The 26,763-nt window shown below is 38.0% G+C and overlaps 1 protein-coding gene across 1 annotated transcript; it reads left to right on the top strand.

Moving 5' to 3' along the window:
- Positions 1–26,182, top strand: Cibar1 (CBY1 interacting BAR domain containing 1). The gene is made up of 9 exons (XM_036179901.1): positions 1–296; positions 737–971; positions 3,210–3,278; positions 3,892–3,993; positions 6,431–6,436; positions 7,915–8,019; positions 20,747–20,860; positions 24,666–24,785; positions 25,942–26,182. The coding sequence occupies exons 1-9, from the start codon at positions 64–66 to the stop codon at positions 26,023–26,025; spliced, it is 1,068 nt and encodes a 355-aa protein (XP_036035794.1). The 5' UTR covers positions 1–63; the 3' UTR covers positions 26,026–26,182.
- The last annotated feature ends 581 nt before the right edge of the window (positions 26,183–26,763 follow it).

Here is a 26,763-nt window from a genome sequence, read left to right as displayed (position 1 = left end):
CCAGCGGCCCGGGAGGGCTAGAGAGCAGCACCGAAGGAGGATGCTTGGTGGTCCCTCTGCCCAATGCCCTCTGGTCTCCCTTGCGCTGCCCTTGACCGCAGGGGCGCCCGCCGCGTTGCCACGGAAACGCCGGCCAGGCGCGGCGGCGCGCACAGCGCGCTCTCGCCTCTCGGTAGAAGTGGCGGCGGCTCCTGTTCCCGCGCGCCCTGGCGCCCTGGAGCCGCGCTCGTTGGGCTCCCACCCCGGGTCCCCAGCGGAGCGCAAGGCAAGATGTGGAGGCGCAACCTGGAAGACCGGTAACGGCCCGGGGCCTCGTCCTGCAGGCCGCCCGAGAGAGAGGGCCGGGTGGGCGAGGGGAGCCGGGCCCAGGGCTCGGGAGCCGGCCGGGGCCGGAGGAGGCCGCACGGTCCCCGCGGCGCTCTGCAGCCCGTCCTGCGGGCTGCAGCGAGTACCGGGCCGAGTCTCCCGGCCGACCCATCCTCCTGAGCTTGGCCAGGCCCCGCAGAGGTACAGAGCCCGGGAGGCCGCTGGTGCCCGGGCCACGGCTCGTCCCTGCCTCCCCTTTACTGCGGGCCCGGCCGGGGCCTAACCCCAGGCCTGCAGTGACCAAGAGCTGAGTGGGCTTCTAGAGAAGGGCGGGCCTCCGGGAGAGTTGGGAAGGTTGGGCCTCGGGTTGCCCCGGGAATGTTTGCATATAAAATCTTAATGTCTTAAGAACAGTGTCTCCTTTCTCTAGAGATGCTCAAACAAAACAACTGCAGGATGCTGTCACAAATGTGGAGAAGCATTTTGGAGAGCTTTGCCAAATCTTTGCTGCTTATGTACGTAAAACGGCCAGGCTTCGAGACAAAGCCGACCTCCTGGTTAATGAAATCAACGTGTATGCCTCTACCGAGACCCCAAATTTAAAGCAGGGTCTGAAAAATTTTGCCGATGAGTTTGCCAAACTTCAAGATTACCGCCAAGCAGAGGTATGAAGTGCGGTCATGGTGTCATTATTATAAGCCCAAGAAGTAATGTAGAGGAATTCTGGAGACGTTTTCATTGTCAACACATCTTAACAGAATACACACTCGATATTGCATTTCCTGTCTATACCACGTGAGTAGGGAACCTTTCTACGACCTGACAGCTTTCAAACTTAACCCAAAGTGTGCTTGAAATCTTGAATTTTCCTATTCATTTGCCAACTTTGGTTACAGGTTCAGAAAAGGTGGCAAATATAGCGCTCATAGGGAAGGAACTCGCATGTGTGTCCCGTGTGCATCAAGAGCGTTTTATAGAGTGCCTAGAGATAATGCTGTCAATGGGCAACATGTGGCTGAAAGTTTGAAAGTTGACCAGTCGGAAAGCTGTAGTTTATAACACAAGCAAACTCAAGGGACACATCTGGAGCTGGCTGTGTGGTTGACTTGAGGGACCGACCAGATCCGTGCTCTTGTGGGGTCTTTCTTGAAACAACAACAAAACCCAGTCTTCTTTCTTTGATTCCTCATAATCCCTTTCACATACTTTTTTTAAATACTAGTTTACTTACAAAAGTCGCCAGGTTTAAACTCCATTGCTGTTTTACTTTGTAACAAGTGCCGTTGTTCTTTTTCATGTTTAAAGCCTAAAACAAATTTCAGTTACCAAAAAATTTTGAACTTATCATCATTATGCATACAAAATTTGAGTACTAATCACTCTGGGATACTGTAAGGAAAATGTTGCGTTCTTGGCATACATTTCTTCTATAACAAGCAATGCTCGGTTATACATGGTAATTGGAGATTCAATGTTTCAAAAGTAGTTTTTAGTCACAGATAATCCTAAAGTCCTATTTCACCAATAATTCCCCTTTCTAGAAATTTTTTATGCTACTTATCAAATAGCAAAGTGAATTGATTTGCATTTGCTCTGCTCTGTTTCCTGCTTACCAAATGGTGGAAGTGCTAATGAACAGGACAAAGGTAGGCAAGGGAAAGAAACGGAAGCTGTTAGGACAGCTTTGGCTAATCCACACAGTGTGTGTTATCAGAAATGGGATACATTAAACTGTCCTGAATATTTGTAACTCTGATTTCAGAATTCTGAATATTTAAATGTTGATGGGAGTTTATTTTTTACATTTTCCTAAAATCTTTTAAAATGAAACATCCATATAACTCCATTTCCAGAAACTAAAGAATACATATGAAACGAAATTTCATTAATTAGGTATGAAATGAAAATGCATTGATTAGGTAAAATGTATCATTTTAAAAAGCATTTTATTTGCTGTAAAAATGTTTGTTTTAAGCAATAGCTGCCATCTGATTGCCCACCCTGATGAAGTTTCAGTGCCCCATAATTTTCTTGTGTTTGTATTTGTAGAAATGATACTTCTCCCATTCCTTTTACTAGTGCTAGTAAGAGAATTGCTATTATTTTTAATAAAAATGTAAATGAGTATAAGAAAGTGTTTAATTCTAGATAAAAAGATCAGGTGTACAGTTTGGCAGGTGAGTGACCCCAAGCTCACTTACCTTGTTCTCTAGGCTCCTATAACTTATAAATGGCTGTCTAAAGATATACAGCTAATGCAATAATCCCCAAGCTGTTTGCTTTTGAGAGTTGTATTTCCTTAAATGTTCCTAGTAACACTGTATCTTTCAGATTCAGTTTTTCTGAAAAGTTGGGTTATAGGAATTAGGAGACAATATGTGTAATTTCTGACAATATCTACTTGAACACATGAAAATGGTAACTGTCCTAAACTATGGATGTCTTCAAGTTTCCCGGGAACTGCAGCTGTAAGGTGGATGCTGTGCTTGTTCAAGGATGAGCATGTAGAAGTGCCCGGCACATTCCTGTCAGGCGCATCCAGATGATTATCCTTTTATAAAGTTGTCATATCTTACCCTAAAATTCCAAAAGTAGCTGGGCGGTGGTGGTGCACGCCTTTAATCCCAGCACTCGGGAGGCAGAGGCAGGAGGATCTCTGTGAGTTCGAGGCCAGCCTGGGCTACCGAGTGAGTTCCAGGAAAGGCACAAAGCTCCACAGAGAAACCCTGTCTCGAAAAACCAAAAAAAGAAAAAAAAAAAAAAAAACCAACCAAACAAAAAATTCCAAAAGTATTAATGTCTACAGTATTTGTTTCAGGTTAAACAGCATAGATTTTATTTCAGTATTTAATGTTAATATTTCTATGTTTCTCTTCAGTTACATTTTATATCATTTTCAATAGGTGGAAAGGCTCGAAGCCAAAGTAGTTGAGCCGCTGAAAGCTTACGGCGCCATCGTAAAGATGAAGCGGGTGAGTAGGTCCATTTTTATCCATTGGTAGTATGACAGGGTAGGGGGTTTGTCTTTTTCATAACAAATACAAAATAACATGAGCTATTGCTTTTACATACTTTGAAAAAAATTTGGATCTTTAAAAATAATAAAACATGTTTACCAAATTTGCTAAGTATACTATTCTTCTACTCCAGCAGTAAAAATCATTATTATGGAAATTTTTAAAATATGTAATGAATTTATATATTTTCGTTTTAAAGCAGGTGGCTTATATTTTTAAAATCTGACAAATTGTTTTTAAAATCAAATTGGAGAAAATTTACACACAATAAAATACTTATTTTCCAGTGTTTGGATTTCATTAATACATATGCTCTTTTACGCATCACCACAACGAAAATTATAGTCATGAATTTATATGATTCATCTTCTATTTATATTGTATCTTATTCTGAGAAAATATCAATGAAATACATGCTCTCATGTGCATACACACACACATTGTACAGTACTCATAACTCCTGTGCTCACAGTGCCTGGGTCAAACAAGAAGCATTCTTTCATTTTTAACATAGAGTGTTTTATTTCTTAAGTTAGAAAGTCTTATTAACAAAAATGCTTATTTTCAGGATGATCTCAAAGCAACATTAACAGCAAGAAATCGAGAAGCCAAACAGTTATCTCAGTTAGAAAGGACTCGCCAACGAAACCCATCCGATCGACATGTGATTGTATCCTTTGGATTTTGATGTTAAAAAAATAGTTTTGTAAGGTATGCAGTACAAAAGTAAATGTATATGGAAATTATATATCTCTAGTTCTAAGTGTGTAGAGAATTCTCCTGTCAGTGGCAAAAAAGAAACCCACTTAGGAATCCTCACAATAGAAACTAGCCAACTGTAAAGGAGTTATACTTCCTGATCCAATCTTTCTCATTTTTCAGACTATCCCAAATCCACTCAGAAATGTAGATGTTTTCAGAGTAAATTAAAAAGTAAATGCTGATGTCTCAATGCCCTATCTGCTGTACTTCTAAGGAAAGAGGAAAATTTCCCACAATGGCCTTCATCAAATTAAAAAAACAAAACATGAAACCAGAGCTATAACTTTCAGTCCAACCTTCAGGAGATTTGAGTAAAATTAAGGTCATAGCAAGACACTCTAGCATCTAAATAGGAGTGTTTGCTGGAAAATGGAGCTTCTAGAGAACAAATTACTTCCTGAACAACAGAAACATACAGGGCTAGCACTAACATCTCCCTGCTGCCCTCCCCCATTCTACCTTACCTGTGTCTCCTTCCTGTCAAGGTTGATAGTCTAGCCCAGCAGACTCCACAGAAGGAGTAGCTCTCTGTAAGAACTGCAGGTTGAAGAACACCTGCATTCCTGAAGGCAGTCCCCCACTCAGTGGTCTGGGACTCTATTGCCTGGTCCATTTTCCCCTGGACCAACCTTCTGCTTTAAACAAGAAAAAGCAGAGGCAGTTCAGTTGAGCTGGTGCAGAACATTTGTTGGACATTTATTGCAACCTAAGATTTCCAATTAGAGTCTGCTTGAAGCAAGCTAGACAAACTAGAGACTGCTACAAATTCATGCCTGACCACTCTGCCAGAGATTAGGGAACCACCAGTGTTTGAGAATTAAGTCAGGAATCAACATTTGTTTTGTTCTTAGGGAAAAGAGTCTCTGAAGACAGGTAAAAATAATACCTGAAATCCTGCATAGGTGTTGATTGAATTATAAGCATTCATTCGATCTTTAACACAGAAGTGAATGTGCTGCTAATTCTAACTTTCCTGACCTATACATGCTACATCAGCATTGCTGTAGAGGAAGGAGGTAGTCCTTAGGGCACACCTAAAACAAGTTGGGGAAAAGCAGTGTAAATAAGTTACAGGTGAATTGTTCTGCTCTCTAGATAGATCTGCAGAAGGATTCTGACAACCTGAAACTAGAACCTAAATGACAGTGTACATGTAAAGGTAAATGTAAAAGTAAAAATATAAGGTGAAGAGCATCATAGTATTTTTACCAGGAAGATCTTACAACTCAGCTGTTTATTCAGAAGTATGCTAAAGTTCAATATGGAAATAGAGTCCCTTCTTTTGGTGACTATAATCCTAGGATCCACCTCTCCACCCCAAGGCACCAGATTACTTCTGAACAGGCTGTGACAGTCTGAACATTTTGACTGACTCTACTGGCTAGCTGATAACTATTCATGGAACTGTACCTTAACATACTCAAGATTGGTTCATTGTAGAATTTTGAGCAATTTTCAGTGAATATAATAATTATCACAAATGTACATTTTTCTTTGCTAAAGAATGACTTTGGTTGAGTTCTGTGCTCAGGAAGAGGATTTCAGTCTTTAGAAATGGATTGAAGTTCCTAGAAGCTGGAATATAAAGATCCCAGCTGTGGCTTCTATTTCTCCATTCTTTCCTTTAGACAGTCTACAGAGATTCCTTCCCAGTTTTTAAACTTAAATATCAGGAAATGAGAACGAAAAAGAAGATCATACAATAAAAGTCACAAAACCGCTTGTCACATATGATAATCATTAGGAATCAGCCTAAATAGTCTCAGAAAAGAATGATCAGACATCAAGTAACTGACATCAACTGTTTTCAGGACAGCTCTTCAAAGGGGCTCTACTTTACATTTGAACTTCCTGTTTAAAAAAAAAAAAAAAAGCCCAGAAGTGTACAGAAAAAATTTAAGTAGTTTTTGTAGGGTTTTTTGTTTGTTTGTTTGTTTTTGTTTGTTTGTTTTTTTGGTTTTTCGAGACAGGGTTTCTCTGTGTAGCTTTGCGCCTTTTTCCTGGAACTCACTTGGTATCCCAGGCTGGCCTCAAACTCACAGAGATCCACCTGGCTCTGCTTCCCGAGTGCTGGGATTAAAGGCGTGCGCCAACACCGCCCAGCCAGTTTTTGTAGTTTTTAATACTAGTTATGGTTAAGTTGAAAATCTTTGCTTTTAAAACCTATGCTTTATATGGTAAATATAAACAAATACAGATACAAGTTGATATACCTTTAAATGCGTAATATCTTAAGGTTGTATACTTACACTAATTGTAAGAGCAATACTATAAAGGTATATGACTGTATTTAAAAATGTTTGATTCTCTTTGAAATGTATTTTTTCCTTTATGAAAATTTTCAGTCGCAGGTGGGCAATACAATGGTGTGTCAAGAGATGGATCCTGAGAGTAAACCCTTTTACTTGTTTCAATTTATAGAATCTTTTAAAAGAAAGCCATAGCTAAATGTCAGCATATTACATCTCAAAACTGATGAAAAATGCCAATTTTTCATACAGTTCACTTTAGAGAAAAATACAATTTTAGTATAATGCACAAAACTTTATTTTGAATAATTTAATCATAAAATGAGGTATGTCTTTTTAATTATTGATACTGCTTAACATTTAATGTGTGGAGGCAACAATTGTCCTAAAGGAAGAGATGCTTAAAGAGAAATAACATGATTAAATTGGAATTTTCTGCACTTAACAGTATATATTGCTGCAGTGTGTACCTGAATTCTTGATATGCAACTAGGTTAACTTAGGAAACAGTTTCTTGAAAATCTCTGTAGCTGTAACTCACAAGTAAATAGCAATATTTAGATAGTAACCATGATAATTAGTTTTACAACACAGATCTTGACAGTCTGGGGTATATGTCACCATGTATAAAGCAACACATTAAAACTTTATATATATAGCCATAAGCCAAACCAAAACAGTGCACTTTTGTTAGCTTGTAAGAATCTGATTGATCTGATTGAGCTTAGCTTGATGGTACATGCCTGTAATCCCATCACTTGGAAGGTAAAAGTAGGATCAGAAGTTCAAAGTTCTCTTCACCAGATAATAAGCATACAGCCAGCATAGACCATGTTATACATATTCCAAAACTATATAGATATATATACAGGTATAGATAATGGTGACATATACCTGTAATCACAACAGTGAAGAGACAGAGGCAGGAGAACGTGAGTTCACAATCAGCCTGCTTAGAGAATCCTAGGACAGCCCCGGCTATATCGGGAGACTGTCATGAAAAGTATATATCTAATGCATTTGGGGAACTCTTAAAAGTAAATAGTGATAAGATACTTGATTGTCAAGCACTTGTATGTTGTGATAAAAAATTGATTCTGTGTAGTGGAAATCGTTATAGCTGTAGATCTTTTTACTATGTGCTCTTAGTCCTTCACAAAGATTTATTTAGTCCTTTAATATTTTACAGATACAGTATGAAAGCATTGAAAATACCAACAAAAGCTAGGCCTTGTCTCGGGGGGAGGGTGAAGGAGCGAGGACTGAATGGAGGAGAGGGTGACAAATGGTGCAGACTGGACTGCAGGGAGAAGTAGAACCAGTGAGCCCAGGGCACCGGGAAGCCAGCTGTCAAGCCTGGGTTTTTGTTTTGAGACTGAATGTCATTTAGCAAACTTAAAGTTCTTTAGTGCAAATATTGTTTAATATAGTTCTTTCACTGTGTGTGGTAAAAGGTAAATTTGAACAGTTTACATTTTATGCCAAAAAAAGCCAACACCGAAATGGTAACTTTTGCCAAAAGATTCAACGACATGGATTCTGACTGGAATCTCTCCTTTTGTTGGGTGATTCCCTTTTAGGCAGAAACTGAATTACAGAGAGCCACGATTGATGCTACCCGAACAAGTCGTCATTTGGAGGAAACTATTGACAATTTTGAAAAGCAGAAAATGAAGGACATAAAGGTAAATAACTTAATACAGAATGTTTTCTAATGTACTTAAAGTTAGCCCAGAGTCCTTAAGTTAAAAAAAAATTACAGACCAAAGTATATCAAGTGTCATTATGAACACAATGACATATTATAGGGGCTGTAATCCTTTTTTTTAATTAATTACTTTTTTTTTTTTTACATCCTAAATGCAATTTCTCCTCCCTCCTCCTGGTCACCCTCCCCTCCTCTCCTCCTGGTCACCCTCCCCACCCCCATCCACTCCTCCTTTTCTCTTCAGAAAAGGGCAGGCCTCCCATGGATAGCAACCAGCCATGGAATATCAAGTTACAGTGAGACTAGGCACATTCTCTCCTATTAAGACTGGACCAGGTGACCCAATAGGAGAAAAGAGTCCCAAAAACAGGCAATAGAGTCAGAGACAGCCCCTGTTCCCGCTATTAAAGGAGTCTGAAGATCAAGCTACACAACTTTAACATATATGTAGAGGGCCTAGGTCAGTCCCATGCAGGCTCCCTGGTTGTCAGTTCAGTCCTTGTGGTATGGTGGAATGACCTTTGGGTATATGCCCAAGAGTAGTGTAGCTGGGTCTTGAGGTAGATCAATTCCCAATTCTCTGAGAAACTGTCATATTGATTTCTAAAGTGTCTATACAAGTTTGTATAAGACAAATTGCTAACCAGTCTTATTAATAAAAAACACAGAGCCAGATATTAGAGTGAAAAACTGAGAGATCAGAAAAACAGAAAGAAACCAGCCACATTCTTACCACTTGGAAATCCTCAGCCAAAGAGAGCTACTTTCTATATTCCCACACCTATATCCCTTTCTGTTCTGCATCTCACTTTCTCTCTCCAGCAAACTACATCACTTTCTGTCTGTCTGTACATACCTCCAGACCTCTATGGTTAGTGCTGGGATTAAAGGCATGTGTCACCATGCCTGGCTTTGTTCCCCAATGTGGCCTTGAACTCACAGAGATCCAGGTGGATCTCTGCCTCCCGAATGCTAGGATTAAATGCAGGCTTCTATGTTTAATATAGTGGCTGGCTTTTTCCACTGATCCTCAGATAAGCTTTATTAGGGTGCACAGAGTATATTGGGGGACACAATATATCACATGTTTGCACTCCCACCAGCAATGAAGGAGTGTTCCCCTTGTTCCACATCCTCACCAGCATGAGCTGTCACTTGAGTTAATGATCTTAGCCATTCTGACAGGTGTAAGATAGAATCTCAAAGTGGTTTTAATTTGCATTTCCCTGATGGCTAAAGATGTTGAACATTTTTTGAAGTGTTTGTTAGCCATTTGAGATTCCTGTTGAAAATTCTGTTTAGATCTGTACCCCATTTTTTAATTGTATTATTTGGTTTGGTGATGTCTAGTTTCTTGAGTTTTTATATATTTTGGATATCAGCCCTCTGTTAGATGTGGGGTTGCTAAAGATCTTTTCCCATTCTGTAGGCTGCCGTTTTGTCCATTAGATGGTGTCCTTTGCCTTACAGTTTCATGAGGTCCCAGTTATTGTCGCTCTTAGTGTCTGCACTGTTGGTGTTCTGTTATGGAAGTTGTCTCCTGTGCCAGTGTGTTCAAGGCTATTCTCTACTTTCTCTTCTATCAAGTTTAGTGTGTCTGATTTTATAGTGAGGTCTTTGGTCCACTTGGACTTGAATTTTGTGGGTGGTTGATAAATGGATCTATTTGATTCTTCTACGTGCAGACATCCAGTTAGGCCAGAACCATTTGCTCAAGATGCTTTCTTTTTATATTTCTGGCTACTTTATGAAAAATCAGGTGTCCATAGGTATGTGGATTTATGTCTGGGTCTTGGAGTCAAGTCCATTGATCAACCTTTCTGTTTTTATGCCAATACTACTTGGTTTTTATTCTATTGTTCTGTAGTACAGCTAGAAATCAGGGATGGTGAGACATCCAGAAGTTCTTTTATTGTACAGGATTGTTTTAGCTATCCTGGGTTTTTTTTATTTTTCTACATGAAATTGAGTATTGTTCTTTCAAGGTCTATAAAGAATTGTGTTGTATTTTGATGGGGATGGCATTGAATCTGTAGATTGCTTTTTTAAGATTGCCATTTTTACTATGTTAATCCTATTGATCCATGAGCATCAGAGATCTTCCCGTCTTCTGATATTTCTCCAATATCTTTCTTCAAAGACTTGAAGTTCTTGTTACTCAGGTCTTTCACTTGCTTGATTAGAGTTACACCAAGTCATTTTATATTATTTGTGGCTACTGTGAAGGGTGTTGTTCTCAGCTGGTTTATCGTTTGTATATTGTACACTGATTTTTTTCTTTTGAGTTAATTTTGTACCCAGCCCCTTCCCTGAAGGTGTTTATCAGCTGTAGAAGTTCCCAGGTAGAATTTTTGTGGTCACTTATGTATACTATCATATCTGCAAATAGCAGAAGTTTGACTTCTTCCTTTCCAATTTGTATTCCCTTGATCTCCTTTAGTTATCTTATTGCTATAGCTAGAACTTTAAGTACAATATTGAATAGGTTTGGAGAAAGTGGATAGCCTTGTTTTCTCCCTGATTTTGCTTTGATTTTATCTCCATTTAATTTGATGTTTGCTGTCAGCTTGTTTTATATTGCTTTTATTATATTTAGGTATGTCCCTTGTATCCCTGATCTCTCCAAAACTTTTATTATGAAGAGGTGTTATATTTTGTCAAAGGCTTTTTCAGCATTTAATGAGATGATCATGTGGTTTTTCTTTCTGTTTGTTTATATGGTGGATTACATTGACAGATTTTCATATGTTGAAGCATCCCTGCATCTCTGGGATGACACCTACTTGATCATGGTGGATAATCTTTTTGATGTGTACTTGAATTTGGTTTGTAAGTATTATTTGAGTACTTTTGCATCAGTGTTCATAGGGGAACTTGGTCTGTAATTTTCTTTGTTGAGTCTTTGTGTGGGTATCAGGGTAACTGTGGCCTCATGAAATGAATTGGGCAATGTTCCTTCTGTTTCTATTTTCTGGAATAATTTGAGGAGTATTGGTATTAGCTCTTCCTTGAAGTTTTGGTAGAATTCTGCACTAAAACCATCTGGCCCTGCTTTTTTTTGGCTGGGAGACTTTTAATGACTGCTTCTATTTCACTAGGGGCTATCGGTCTGTTTAAATTATCTGATCTTGATTTAACTTTGGTAGGTGATATCTCTTTCTTTTATATTTTCCAATTTTGTGGAATGCAGGTGTTTGAAGTATGATCTAATGATCCTCTGTATTTCCTTGGTGTCTGTTGTTATGTCCTTTTCCTGTCTGATTTTGTTAATTTGGATATTTTCTCTCTGCCTTTTGGTTAGTGTGGATAAGGGTTTGTCTATGCTGTTGAATTTCTCAAAGTACCAACTCTTTGTTTCATTCATTCTTTGTATTGTTTCCTTTGTTTCTATTTTATTGATTTCAGTCCTGAGTTTAATTATTTCCTACCATCTACTCCTCTAGGATGTGTTTGCTTCTTTTTATTCTAGAGCTTTCAGGTGTGTTGTTAAGTTGCTAGTATGGATCTTTCTAATTTCTTCATGATGGCACTCAGTGCTATGAATTTTCTTCTTAGCACTGCTTTGTATCCCATAAATTTAGGTATGATGCACATTCATTTTCTTTGAATTTTAGGAAGTCTATAATTTCTTTCTTTTAATTTATTTCTTCTTTGAGCCAATGGTGATTCAGTAGAGAATTGTTCAGTTTCAATGAGTTTGCAGGGTTTTTGTTGTTTCTGTTGTTGCTGAAATCCAGCTTTAATACATGGTGATCTGATAAGATACAGGAGGTTATTGCAGTTATCTTGTTTCTGTTGGGACTTGCATTGTGACCAAGTATATGGTCAGTTTTGGAGAAGGTTCCATGAAGTGCTGAGAAGGTATATTCTTTTGTTTGGGTGAAATGTTCTGTAGATGTCTGTTAGTTCCATTTGAGATATAACGTCTGTTAGCTCCATTATTTCTTTTGTCTATTTGACCTGTCCATTGGTGAGAGTTGGGTATTGATGTCTCCAAAAATTAATGTGTAAAATTCGATGTGTGATTTAAGCTTTAGTAATGTTTCATTTACAAATATGGGTACCCTTGGCATTTGGAGCATAGATGTTCAAAACTGAAACATCATCTGATAAGATAAAAAGGTAGATTATTGAATCTACTTTTAAAAAATAATTGCTTGTTTTAAAATTTTTACATTGGATTGGACTTTTGTATATTGCATACAAATTTTGGACTCACCAAAATAGGGTAAGTAATGAAATTTTTTGTCTGAATTTGTCAGGTGTTAATGGACTAGACATTGTTAATGTAATTCTTTACTGTATATCTTGTATATACATATTGTATATGATTTTTCTTATATTAGCTATAACTTTTTATTTTAAATAAAACAGGGGAAATGTGGTTGATATATTGTGCACCCCAATAAACTTATCTGGGGGTCAGAGAACAGAACACCCACAATATTAAACATAGAGGTTAGGCAGTGGTAGCACAAGCCTTTAATCTTAGCAATCCAGAGGCAGAGATCCATCTGGATCTCTGATTTCAAGGCCACACTGGAAACTGAGCCAGGCATGGTGGCACACACCTTTAATCTCAGGAAGTGATGGCAGGAAGTAGAAAGGTATATAAGGCATGAAAACCAGGAACTAGGCTTTTAAGCTTTTAGGCTTTCAGTAGCAGTTCAGCTGAGATCCATTCGAATGAGGACTCAGAGGCTTCCAGTTTGAGTAAACAGGAACGGCTGAGAAGTTATTGAGGTGAGGTAGCTGTGGCTGGTTCTGTTTCTCTGATCTTTTAGCATTCATTCACCCCAATATCTGGCTCCAGGTTTGTTTTTATTAAAAAGACCTTTTAAGATTCATGTTACAGTAATCTTGGTGGATTTTTCCTTTGATGAGTATGAAATGTCCTTTACTATCTCTTTTGATTAATTTTGGTTTGAAGTCTATTTCGTTAGATATTAGAATGGCTTCATCTGTAGTTGGAAGTTTCTCCGGTCTTGCCTGGGCCCTATAGTCAGGATGAATCCCTCCTGCCTGGTCCTGTAGCCACTCAGACCCAAGTAAACATATAGTGGCTTACTATTAATTACAAACTGTATGATCATTAGCTCAGGCTTATTACTGACTAGCTCTTACACTTAAATTAACCATAATTCTTATCTATATTTAGCCACAAGGTATATTTAGTACCTTTTCTCAGTTCTGCCTTGTCATCTAGCTTCCTCTGTGTTTGGCTGGTGACTCCTGACATAGCCTTCCTCTTCCCAGAATTCTCCTTCTCTGCTTATCCTGCCTATACTTCATGCCTGGCCAATCAGCATTTTATTTATCAACCAATCAGAGCAACACACATTCACAGCATACAGAATGACATTCCACAACACTTACCATTTCTGTCTAATCAAAAAAGAAGGTTTTAACTTTAACATAGTAAAATTACATATAACAAAACAGTTTATCAAGTAAGTATTACAGTTACAATATCTAGTCTATTTGTATTTGGCAAAAGTAAAGAAAATATTCTATCTATCCTATGTTTGTGAGTCTAAAGTTTCATATCTAATTTATCTTTTATCATAACTAAGCAAAATTAATTATAATTAATCTAGTTTTCAACTACATCAAAGACCCCAGAAGGATATTAACATTACCTAAGTCAAAGGAAATGCATTGTAAGCAACTTCTAAAATTCTGGAAATGACAGAGACAGCTGCCTGTCTGGACAGTCATCCAAAGTTCCTCTGCAATAATAGGGCATCCATTTTTCAGCCCATAGTCCTAGTCTCTCAGTCACTTCTGTGTCCTGTAGAATGTCTGGCGATCTCTTCTGCAAAGCAGGAACCTGAAGGACCATTTTGCCTTGAAATAAAGCTAGCCAATGGTAAGGCAGAATAAGGTTAGTCAGGACATTCTAATTAGAGAAAGGAGAAAGGCAGAGCAGAGAAGATGGTGCTACCCACCACCAGAAGAACAAGATGTAAGGTACTGGTAAGCCACACACTATGTGGCAAAGTATAGATATATAGAAATAGGTTAATTTAAGGTGTAAGAGCTAGCTAGCAAGAAGCCTGAGCCATTAGGCCATATAGTTTAAAAATAATATAAGCCTCTGTGTGTTTATTTGGGTCAGAGCGGCTGCAGGACTGGGCGGGACACAGGAAAACTTGCAGCTACATACACCAGCTTGCTTCTTGGTTCCGTTTGCTTGGAAAATCTTTTTCCAACCTTTTACTCTGAGGTACTGGCTGTCTTTAATATTGAGGTATATTTCTTATATGCAGCAAAATGATGGATCCTGTTTTTGCATCCATTCTGTTAGCCTGTATTTTTTTACTGAGGAATTTAGTCCATTGATATTGAGAGATATTAATAACCAGTAATTGTTAATTCCTGTTATTTTGATGTTAATGGTGTTTGTGTGTGTATGTGTGCATGTCTGTGTAAGTATTTCACTTCTTTTAGTTTTTATGGTATGAAATTATTTTCCTATGTTTTCTTGAGTGTAGATAACCTCCTTGGGTTGGAGTTTTCCTTCTAGTAGCTTCTATAGGGGCTGGATTTGTACATATTATTTAGATTTGGTTTTATCATGATTATGTTATTTTCTCCATCTATGGTGATTAAAAGTTTTACTGGATATAGCAGTCTGGGTTGGCATCTGTGGTCTCTTAGAGTCTGCAAGACATCTGTCCAGGCCCTTCTGGCGTTTAGAGTCTGTTGAAAAGTCAGATGCAATTCTAACAGGTCTGCCTTTATATGTTACTTGGTCTTTTTCCTTTGCAGTTTTTAATATTCTTTGTTCTGTATTTTTAGTGCTTTATTGTGTGGCAGAGGACTTTGTTTTCTGGTCCAATCTATTTGGTGTTCTGTAAACTTCTCGTATGTTTATAGGCATCTCTTTCTTTAGGTTAGGGAAATTTTCTATGGTTTGTTGAAAATATTTCCTGGGCCTTTGAGCTGGGAATCTTCTCTTTCTTCTTTTCCTATTATTCTTAGGTTTGGTCTTTTCATAGTGTCCCAGATTTCCTGGATGTTTTGTGACAGGAACTTTTTAGATTTAATATTCTTTGGCCAATATATGTTTCTTCTATTGTATCTTCTATACCAGAGATTCTCTTCCATCTCCTGTATTCTCTTGGTGTTGCTTGCACCTGTAGTTCCTGTTAACTTACCTAGATTTTCCATCTTCAGAACTTTGAGTTTGTTTTCTTTACTGTTTCTATTTCCATTTTCAAGTATTGAACAGTTTTATTCATTTCCTTCACCTGTTTGTATTTTTCTGGATTTCTTTAAGGGATTTATTTATTTAAAGGCCTCTATCATCTTCCTAAGATTGGATTTAAGGTCATTTTCTTGTGCTTCAGCTGTGTTGGAATATCTAGGGCTTGCTGTAGTAGGATAGCTAGGTTCTGGTGGTGACATATTATATGCCCTGGCTGTTGTGTTCTTACATTGCCTATGGTCATCTGGGTTTGGGCTTATTATAGGTTTAGGTGCTGATTTCTGAGTTTATCTTTGTTAGATGACTGTTTTTCCCTTGGTTTCTGTTTCCTTTCTGGTTTTCTGGCCTGAGTGGCCTGTAGATCCAGTAAGGTGTCTCCACAGAGGTTTTTGCTACCTGCATAACCTCTTGGGTGTTGGGTGCCAATGTTGCTTTTAGGGTTCCAAGTACCTCCTGTATAGGCTGTGGGGTTCTGGGTACCTGCTTGGTTTCTGTGGTTCCTATTATGTTGTGGTCTCCAGTAAAGCAGAAGTCTTCTGCTTCAGTTGTGGGATATGGAGCCCAGGGGAAGGTGTGCTGTTAGGGGCTGTTGTGTGGGCTTAAAGGAGTGTTAGCAGGCTAACAAGGACTCTAGGGGTCCAGCCCCTTGATAGTCCCCTCCCAGGGTTCGGGGAGAATCTGCAACCAGCTGATAGTTTTGTCTTTGATGAAAAGAAATGAATCTATGTACAAGAAACTCCTTAGTCCATACACTTTATTAGTCTGGGCCAGTTCTCTCTCTCTACACAGCTGTTCTGCTCTCATGCCTAGCTCCTTTCTTGCCTGATTTGTCTCTACCTTTGTCTGCTGTCCCCTCTAAGTTCTATCTTAATTCTCTCATCTTAGTTCTGCCCCATCTAGGTTCTCATCCATCTAGTTCCTTCCCATCTTAGCCCCTCTCTCATCTCCTTCTTTCTCATCTTGCTCTTCCTCGTCTTGTTCTTCCCCATCTGGCTTTTCCTCATCTTCCATCTTGTTCCTCTAGTATTCTCTTTTAGCCCACTAATCTAGTTCTTCTCCATCTTAGTTCATTCCTCTCCAGTTCTTACCCATCTAGTTCTTCAGTTCTCTTTTCCTCTCTCTCTCTCTCCTCCTCCTCTCCATCTCTTTATTCTCTCACTTCTCCCTAAGTCTCTCAGGAATCCAGTTATAAATCCAAGCAATAGCAACCCTCTGCTGGTCAAGCAAGGTCACTAGGCTTGCATTCTTATGGGGTCATAAAGACAGGTAAGAGTTTTCCTCAGGCAGTGACTGTTGTCAGGCTTTCTTTTACAACCCAAAAGGGAGTGGTAAAGGAGGAGGTCATGCTAATGACCAGTTAGTATATCAAAAAGGGATCTATGTGCTCAGTCTACATTCCTAGAAGTGGTTAGGTAAGAAGTTAGGAGTATGTTGTATAAGGAAGGAGGGTCTCACCCTAAATTGTACAAGAAATAAAGCTATCCACCTGACCTAGGAGAAAGGTGTTTCGTTTGGCCTTGGATGCTTGATAGGCATTTTAGATAAATACACTATTAGGAGTTCTTGGAAGCACACAAGAAAATCATTTTAGGACCAGCCATATGTGTGTGTGTGTGTGTGTGTGTGTGTGTGTGTGTGTGTGTACATATATATATGGTTTGACCTTTGGAGAAGACCTTGACTTTTCCAAGTAGTAGCTTTTATGATAGTAGCTGAATTCTATTACATTTTCTTGCGGCTTGCAACAGTGGGCATTATCTTACATGTGGTCTCTAGTTGCCAGCATGGCCTCCGATAAAGCAGAAGTCTTCTCCTGGAGTTGTGGGCCAGAATCAAGGGGTTGTATTCTTAATGGAGCTAACATATGTATTTATGTATCAGATACTATTCCTGGCACCTTAAACAAAGTGTTCCATTTACACCAACTGAACTTTAAAATAGTTACTAAAAGTAAGCAAATATATAGAGTAACTTATTCAGGGAACTCCAAAAATATCAACTGTAAACCAGTTGTTTTTAAATCTGTGATTTCCATTATAGTAGACTGTTATTAAGATATTAATAACAGCTACATTATTTTCAAAGATGTAAAAAGATTAATAAAATAACTGTGCTGGCTAATTTTATGTCAACTTGACCCAAGCTAGTCACTGGAAAGAAGGCAGACTCAATTGAGAAAATGCTTCCATAAGACCCAAATGTACAGCATTTTCTTAGTGATTGATGGGGGAGAGCCCAGCCCATTGTGAGTGGTGCCATCACTGGGCTGGTGGTCCTGGGTTCTCTAAGAAAGAAGGCTGAGCAAGTCATGATGAGCAAGCAAACCAGTAGGTAGCACCCCTCCCATAAGCTCCTGCCTTGAGGTTCATGCCTTAAGTTCCTGTTCTGACATACTTCAATGATGGACTACAATATGGAAGTATAAGCCAAATAAACCCTCTCCTCCTCAGCTTGCTTTTGGTCATGGTGTTTCATCACAGCAATAGTACCCCTAATTAGGACAGGAACATAAATTGTATCCACAATAATAAACTGGTTTGGTTCCAGATATTCAAAACTGCTTTTATTGTGTGACAAACATGCAGATCTGACTTTTCAGCATGTCTTTGATGACATTGTTTTGGGCATCTTTGAAATAGCTTAAATACTGCTTAATGATCATTTTATATGCTGTTAAAAATTAAGGATTTTTTTGGCTCACTGCAAATTTCCTATAACAGCTATTATTTTGCTGTATTGTCAATAAAATAAGAATTATCTGACACATGTAGGTGATTCATCTTTAAAAGCAACTGAATATTTCCTGATGATAGTTATAAAACATTTCAGAGCTTTGGCCTCTAAATTAAGTCACATGGTCTATACTGTGCTATGTAATAGCAGATTAGTGCTCAGAGTATCTAAAGAGGGTATTCTGAAAAAAACATCTTTTCCAAGCTGAGAGAATATGGGAAGGCTGACATTCTTTGTCAAATTTAGGGTTAAGAGTTCTAAGAAAATTAGCATTGACCTGAACTTTGAGAATGAAGAATTATTCCCTTTGCCACTTAATAGCTAACCCTTCCTTGCACCTGCGAATGTTTTTCATGTGAAATCTGTGATCTTTGGGTTTACTTTTGTTTCCCACCTACATGCATGCATTATGAAGTTTTTATATACAGGTGTTAAAATGTCCTGCGCAATCCTGAGTACAAAACTAGGGCAGAGAAAGTGAGTACAGAATTAGATGGAGGAGCTACACAGTGTGTCTAAGTTCCTCTTCTTGTCTGCAATATTGTGCCCCTCTAAAAAGTCTCTTGGTGTTTACAGGGAGAAAGGGGCAGGAGAAAACATCACCTTTGAAGAAGTAGATATAATTCAAAAGCATACAACTCACTGCTTTTTAGGATATGCACCACCATCACCAGTTTTGGAACATTTTCATCATCTCAACTTTATACACCACAGCTTTACCTTATTGGTGAAACTATTAAGGCCACTCCACGTAGTTAAAAGGGAGGTTTATTTTGTGGGGTAACTTACAAATGAAGGGATAGGTTGTAGGGTCTGGCAAAGGTATGGCGCAGTCTGGCGGTGTTCTCTGGAGAACTCTTCTCGGTCTACCTCCAGCGTCCAGGGTACCAGAACCAAGAGACACCTCTCCTCTCGAATCCTGGGTCTTTCGCTTCCTCTCTCAGCCCCGCCTTGTGGGCGTGACCATTACTGAAGCCTCAGTGGGGGTTGGAACTTCCAGGCCAATGCTGGGATGGCTGTCCACTACGTTACCTCTCTGCCTGCTTACTAGCTCTAAGAAACCACGGTTGAGCATGTCTCTTATGGATAGGCTCTGGACATTTCACCATGAAAGGAACAGTTTTTGTGTATTCTGCTTCACTTAGCATGTTTGTAGGCTTATCCATATTGTAGCATGCACCGTTCTTTCATTGGTTTTGGCCAAATGAATTTGACTGTACAATACTATTTTGTTTATCCATTAATCAGTTAATGGCTACTTTAATTGCTCCCACCATTTTCATTTCTTATGTATATATAAGAAATAGGAGCAAAATCACTGGATCATGCAGTAACCACTTAACTATTTGTGGAATTGCCAGACTGTTCCAAGATGGCTTTGTCATTGTACACCCTTCCTAGCATTGGATAATGGTTCCTAATTCTTTTGACTCCTCAGTACTTCTTAGAATTTTTAATTGTAGCCATACTGGTGTGTACAAAGTAGCATCTCACTGTAGTTTTCATAATCCCCAGTAACTTTTGTTTTGTTTTAGAGACAGGGTTTCTCAGTGTAGCCCTGGCTGTCCTGGAACTCACTCTGTAGAGCAGGATGGCCTGGGATTCAGAGATGCGCCTGCCTCTGCCTCCCAAGTGCTGGAATTAAAGGTGTGTACTACTAGCTCCTGGCCCTCAGTAATGTTTCCTGACCATCTGTATATATTTCCCTTAGAAAACACCCCTTCAGTCTTTGTCCACCTTTCAATTGGGTTTTCTTCACTATGAAGTTGTAAAGGTGGTGGTTTTGTCATATTCTGGATACAAGTTGCCTACTAAATAATAGATGTCATTGTTTTATCACATTCTGTCAGCTGTCTTTGCTTTCTTGATGGTGTTATGTGAACACATTTTCAATTTGTGTAACATCTATTCAGTTTCTTGATTTGCTTGTGGTTTAGTGTCACAGCTAAAAATCCATTGCCAAAGCAGGTGGTGACCTCTCTCAGCTTCCTTCTAAGTTTTGTCATTTTCATCTATGTACAGTCTGCAGTGCACCAGTGTTCACACTGTATGAGCTCAGGGTTCAGTTCCATTCTTTTGGTATACCCCTTGTTGAAAAGGTTTCATTTTTCTGGAGTCTTACTGATGTGGACCCTTACACACTAGAGCAATGCCATCATTCTTCTGTGGGTTTTTGACCCTATCTTTGGGAAACTGACAATTGAGGAATTAATTCCTAGTCAGAAGCCATTCAGTCTCAAGGTATCCCTATCTATCTTCAGCGATGCTCAATATGACATCCCAAGTGTATCTTAAACATAGTCCTATTCATTATGATACTCAGTTATACATCATAGAGTAACAATTATTGTTCATCATTGTTTCATGTCTTATCTCAAAAGCCAGTCTTGTATAGTTTTTAAAAATATGCTTCAAAACTTTAATATTTATAGGATGTAGTACTGGAGTATATAGCCATTCACATTTAGTCATCTTTTTTTTCATTCAAATGTCAATTATCATATAAAGAGAATTTTTTAAAAGAAAAAGAAGTGAATAGTGATTAAGGCAACACTTTGCACAATTTAAATTTTTTGCTATAAAAAGTCTTCACATACTTACTTCAGTTATGGTTTGTCCTGCACAAAAACCAACACCTAGTTCTTTCATAAAATTCTAAGGCTATATAATGGAGAATATAAAACTCTATGGTTCTGTAATAAACTCTGAAGTACATAAAAACAATTTAAATGACTTTAAAATTCCAATCTTTGTTTTTCAGAACATATTTTCTGAGTTTATCACAATTGAAATGTTATTTCATGGCAAAGCTTTAGAGGTCTTCACTGCTGCATACCAAAATATACAAAAGATTGATGAGGATGAAGATCTAGAGGTAGGCCTACATCTAAACTCAGTTCTTCTGCTGGTGTGGAAATGTTTGAGTCTTAGTTTGTATGGGTAATCATCTGTTATCATGTGTAACCCAAATCACTGATCTTTTGTGCTTTTCCATTTATGCATTGTTGACAGATGACTGTCACTCTGAAGTACTCAAGCTAACATTTAATCTTCATTCTTACCATGTTTTCTTCTTTAAAAGATTATCAGGATTTTACATGACAATTATAAAATAGTAGCAAATACTTATGTAATCATCACTTTGAACAGATCTGTGTATCTTAACAATGCTAATTAATCCACCAACTTTAATAAACCTTGTCCTCACACTAAGGATGAGAAAAACTGAAAGAGTGAAGAAATTTCCCAGAGGTCATTAGCTAGTTTAGTGGCACAAGTGGAGTGGACTCCAGCAGTCTATCAGAATGCTGCTCTCAGCGCTTTGTACTCAAGGCTACAGCAATAGTTGAGGACCGGTGACTTGCACCATTTCCTGCATCGAGTAGCAGGCTCAAGGGATCTACTTTTCCTGCAAAACTGGAGTCCCCTTTCAAAGTAGTCTCCTTTTTCTAACATTCCTGACTTGTGAACTGATACTCAAGTTCAGTTCTTTGGCCCTTAAAATTGTCTTTCTCATTTCAGAGTCCCTAGATATGTCATACTACACCCTTTAATCAGCTAGCTAAGTAGGTTGTGTAGAAAAAAAAGATGAAAAACTAAAGGTTTCAGTGTTGTGTAGTAGATGTATTTTTGAACAGTTTTCTTTACATTCCAGTGGAATAGTACTGAATAAATTAACTTCTTTACTTCATCTTCATGATAAAATAAAAATTATGCCACTTACCTCATAAGATGTTCAAGCAACAACTGGTTTTGTACAGCACCTATTATGCCAAGCACCATTCTAAGTACTAGGATTATGAATAAGAAATATTCTATATTGTCAAACCACATTATAATCTACCAGTGGTATCAAAGAAGACAAGAATTCTATGTAGCCACTAAAATTTTATAGTGCAGCCAGCCCATCACTTGTGGGGTATGTGAGGGAAAGTTCCACAGTCTTAAAGGCAAAGGAGCTTGAGATGAGGACCCTAGCAAAACCCTCATGATAGCATAGATAGTACAAAGGTCCTTAGGCTGTTGTGAATGAAGAGCATGTACTTTAAACATTTAGCACGAATGAATGGAAACATGGCCCTCAACCTCTACCATCTAGCGTATGTGACCTTGGGACCAGGGGAACTATAATATGCATTCATATAACCTAAAGATTTCTTAAAAACAAGAAAATGCAGAAGGACAACTTGTTTTTCTTCAGTCATACTTTATGAGAACCATACATTTATTCATGCAGCAGCTAACTTTTTGCACTTATTATAAACTATCTGGTTCCTCACATAAATGGTATTTCTCAGGCCCACTTTTACAGCAAAAGGGTTCATCTTAGTTTAAAGTTTATATCAAGGGTTCCATATTGTGTTTGTTAGAAAAGTTTACAGTGTTCAAACAAAAATATATTCCTTCTCAATACTAGGTGACAGTGAACCACCCATCTGTTGTACCTGGATGTCAGTGTGACCTCAATGTAAAATCTGCTAACGTAATTACTCAACTACCCTAAAATACAGTTCTTATATCCTGAATTGTACCCTTTGATTCCATTTGTATTCTGCAGTATTGGAAGGCTTACAACACTGGTTCTCAACCTGTGGGTCATGACCCCTTTGGGTCCTTTCACAGGAGTCACCTAACACTATCAGAAAACAGATATTTACAATTCATAACAACAAAATTAGTTATGAAGTAGCAACAAAATAACTACGGTTGGAGGTCACCACAACATGAAGAATGGTTAAAGGGTTGCCATATTAGGAAGCTTGAGAACCACTGGCTTAGAAGAACGTAAGGGACAGCCCTTAGTTTGGTTCTTTACTTCCACAAAATGGAGATTATGTTTGTTATGTTAGCATTCATTGGGCAAAAGTGAATTTAATTAGCACCATTTATTTGGAAGAGTGGCAAAGATAAAACAGGGTTCCTTTCACTAGAAACTTAAAGCTAGTTGTGGAGACATCTGATTAAAGATAGTAACATGACAATTAACCTTGAGAGTAAGGATAGGAGCCGCTGGCTACTGGACAGGGAAAGATAACATTTGACTTGGCTCTTAAGGACTGGTAAATTTGCAGAGATGTCCACTGAGGAACCAGCAATAAAGAGGCACAGTATCATGTCCATTCCCCCACATGTTAGTTCTGTAAGTTTGAGCGACACTAGGCTTCTGAAGGTCACCTGAAACATTTGACTCTGGTAGGTAAGAGCCACAAAAAGGATTTTTAGTTGAGGATATTTTGTCTGCATTAATATCAGGTTAAATAGGCTGTGAAGAAAGGTATATAGTCAGTATGTAGAAGTACTTCAGGTAAGAAATTAAGTATAATGCCCATACTGCTAGTTATAAAGCCTTTCATTATAAAACTGAGGCTACACCCAATATAATAGGACAAGTTTTGTGTGGCTCTCTTAATATTAAAAAAAAAAAAAAAAATCAAAATCCCACACAAACCATTCCAAGTGGTTAGCAGCCACACATAGCTAGGAGCCTTTTTGGCCATCAAACATTTCCTCATCTCAGAACATGTTATTGGACTCTATTAGTCTATAATAAAGGGTATATGAAGTATACAGAGAATGCATTAGTTGGCAAGACATTAAACACTGCAGAGGAAAAAAAAATTAAGTGACCAAAACCCTTATTTAAAAGGTAAGCAGTAGACAAGATAGGCACTTTCTGCTTGATTTGGCTGTGAACAGATGAAGCAAGATAGCAGTGAGTGACTTGTGACATCATGGGAAGAGGAAAAGTTAGGGTTGAGGGAGATAAAGATTTAGGGATTCTGATAAGCAACTGTTGTCGGGTAAATGTCTAATTCTAGTCACAGGAGGCAGGGGGCTGAAGTAAAAAGTAACTGATCGGGTTTTTAAGTTATACCTTGAAGTAATAAAATAAGAAAAAAAAAGACTGAGTAGACGCCTGTTTCTAGAGCAGTGGTTCTCAACCTGTGGATGGCGACCCCTCTGGGGTCAAATGACCCTTTCACAGGGGTCACCTAAGACCACTGGAAAACACAGATATCAATGATTCATAATAGTAGCAAAATTAGTTATGAAGTGGCAACAAAAATAATTTTATGATTAGGAGTCACCACAACCTGAGGAACTGTATTAAAGGGCCTCATCAGCATTAGGAAGGTTGAGAACTACTTTCTCGAGGGAGCCTGTGGAAACCAGTGAAGGAAAAATACACATTGGAAAAAATTAGAATGGCATTTGCTTATTTTAAATAAAAGGTGGAATAAAGAGTTTGGAAGGAGGTGTTTGACTCTATCTATGTTAGAAATATGGGGTAAGTATAAAAGATAGGAAGGCCCGAGAAACACTGACAACATTTGAGAGTACTGACAAGTTTAGATTCGAATGATGTTGGTATCCATGTTAGGGTAGGGTGACTCCAATGTAAACTGTGCACAGTGATACTCCTACAGTGAGTAGGCAAAGCAAAAAGAACCAAAGATAAATGTGTAACACACTAGTTTGCCATTGCCTTAATCAAATGATTTTATGACTACATCTTTTATCAACTTGTATGATTCTAGTGGAACTTTATCCTTTTCCAACTTGACTAGATTTGTAATTTTTCCTCTTAAGGTTACAATAACTCACATTTAAGAATGTAAGTTGGTTATCTAGATGTTCATTTAGCATCTACTTTATAATGTTGTTTTACATTGCAATAGGTTTTCCGAAATTCTCTGTATCTACCAGATTATCCATCTCGTTTAGATATTGTAAGAGCAAATTCAAAGTCACCTCTTCAGAGATCAGTATCAGCTAAATGCACATCTGGATCTGGACAGGTGAGTTGTAAAAACTGTAAAGGAATCTGAGTTGCCACCTTTGGAACTGTTGAGTACTAAAAGGGTTTCTCTTGCTATGTGACCTCAAATAATGTATTAATGATTTCTGGCCATAGTTCCTCTTCTGAAAATGATAAAAAGTTTCTATAATCACACTCTACTACTATGTGAGGCAGAACACTGAAGGAACAGATAGGAAAGACAAAACAATGCTAATGTAGATTGGCTGTGTCTAGTATCTACACAAATTTGAAAATCAAGCAGTGAGTTTAATTAATCTGTGTAGAAAATATGCCAAACATGGCTTTTTCTAAATGTTCATGGACCCAGACACATAGCTCTTTTGATCAACAGTCACAACCATAACTGTAATGTGCTAAAATCTGATATTGCCTCAGAATTTTAAAACTGAATAAAACAATCTCAAAATACAATTTTAGGTAAAATTGCTAAAGGTCAAACTTCCTGTCACTGGATCCTGTGCATTATTTTATATCATCTCTTTCCCTTAGCCAAATTACATTTCTATTATTTTAGCCTTTACACACCTATTCCATAAAATTCTACTTAGAACTAAGTCCTGCACACCAGGGTATTTTTAATACTTACTAACTTGAGATCAGGTACTTGGGGGTTGGGTAGAGATACTGTCAGTATGTGTACTGTAAAGATGGTGAACAACGTCTGTCATTAGCAATCCATAGCCACAATGTGACCACCTCTAATGTCTAAACATTGCCCAGTGTCTTCTGGGTGGCACAGATAACCCTCAGAGAGGTTTACCTGGTAAGGTAGCTAAAAATAAGATATACAGGTAGTGAGTTGATTCTCAACTCATTCCATATTATTTCTATTGTCAGTATTACTGTCTAACTGACATCCACTTGATGATTCTCATTCAGATACTGCAAGGATTGTTTAACATTCACAATACGCAATAATGGAACTTTATGCTACTGAAGAATAAATACTACTGGAATTAAATATGGTTAACTTCATATATACTGATAAATGGAGACTTCGATCTTAAAATTCACAGGGAACTTAGTCATTTTCTGAAATAGTTATTCTACATTCCCTTTCCTATAAGGACACGTAAAAAGATGCCAAATGTGTAGAAACATGTTTTTATTTTTCATATGTTAATTCTTAACAGATCACGACCTGTCGAACAAGGAAAGATCAACAAGTAGAAGATGAAGATGATGAAGAATTAGATGTGACAGAAGATGAAAACTAATTTTAAGAAAACTTCACATTTCCATTTTCATGTTAAACGACTTGAAATCCAGGATCACTTTATACTCACTTGACAGGTTAAACTTCAAAATGATACACTATTATGAAATGGGGAGGGAGGGATTAAAGGAAATTATGCTCACAAAAAAAAAAAAAAGATTTTTTTTTTTTAAATATTATATACCAGTCTTTTGTTGTTGTTTTGGTTTTTGGTTTTTTTGTTGATTTTTCGAGACAGGGTTTCTCTGTGTAGTCCTGGCTGTCCTGGAACTCACTCTGTAGACCAGGTTGGTCTGGAATTCACAGAGATCTGCCTGCCTCTGCCTCCTGAGTGCTGGGATTAAAGGTGTGCATCACCATCCAGCTCATACCAGTATTTCAACATCCTCTCTATAGTAGTGTATTTTTCTGTATATGTTCTATTAAAAAAAAATTATGTATTTCAAAGCATTTCAGATTTAATGCAGTATATATACACCAATTAAAGATGCAAAAGGAAGCGGGTAACAAAAGATTGAATAATTCCTTTCAGTTTCTTTTAGGTTAAAACTTTGGATTTTAAATATCAGGTCAGTGAATAATTCTATGCCATAATGCCTTACGTAAAGAGATTGCTTCTTTTCCTTTTATTATAACCTTATGTTTCATCATTTGGTATGTAAATTTAGTGTTTTCAGCAAAAATGTAGCTAAATTAAAGGTATGGGATACTGACATCAGATTTTACAAATGTACGTAAT

This window comes from Onychomys torridus, chromosome 2 (genome assembly GCF_903995425.1).
Source record: "Onychomys torridus chromosome 2, mOncTor1.1, whole genome shotgun sequence".
NCBI lineage: Eukaryota > Metazoa > Chordata > Mammalia > Rodentia > Cricetidae > Onychomys > Onychomys torridus.
The sequence above is the reverse complement of the archived record's forward strand: the minus strand, read 5'-3'. Positions and strand labels throughout refer to the sequence as shown.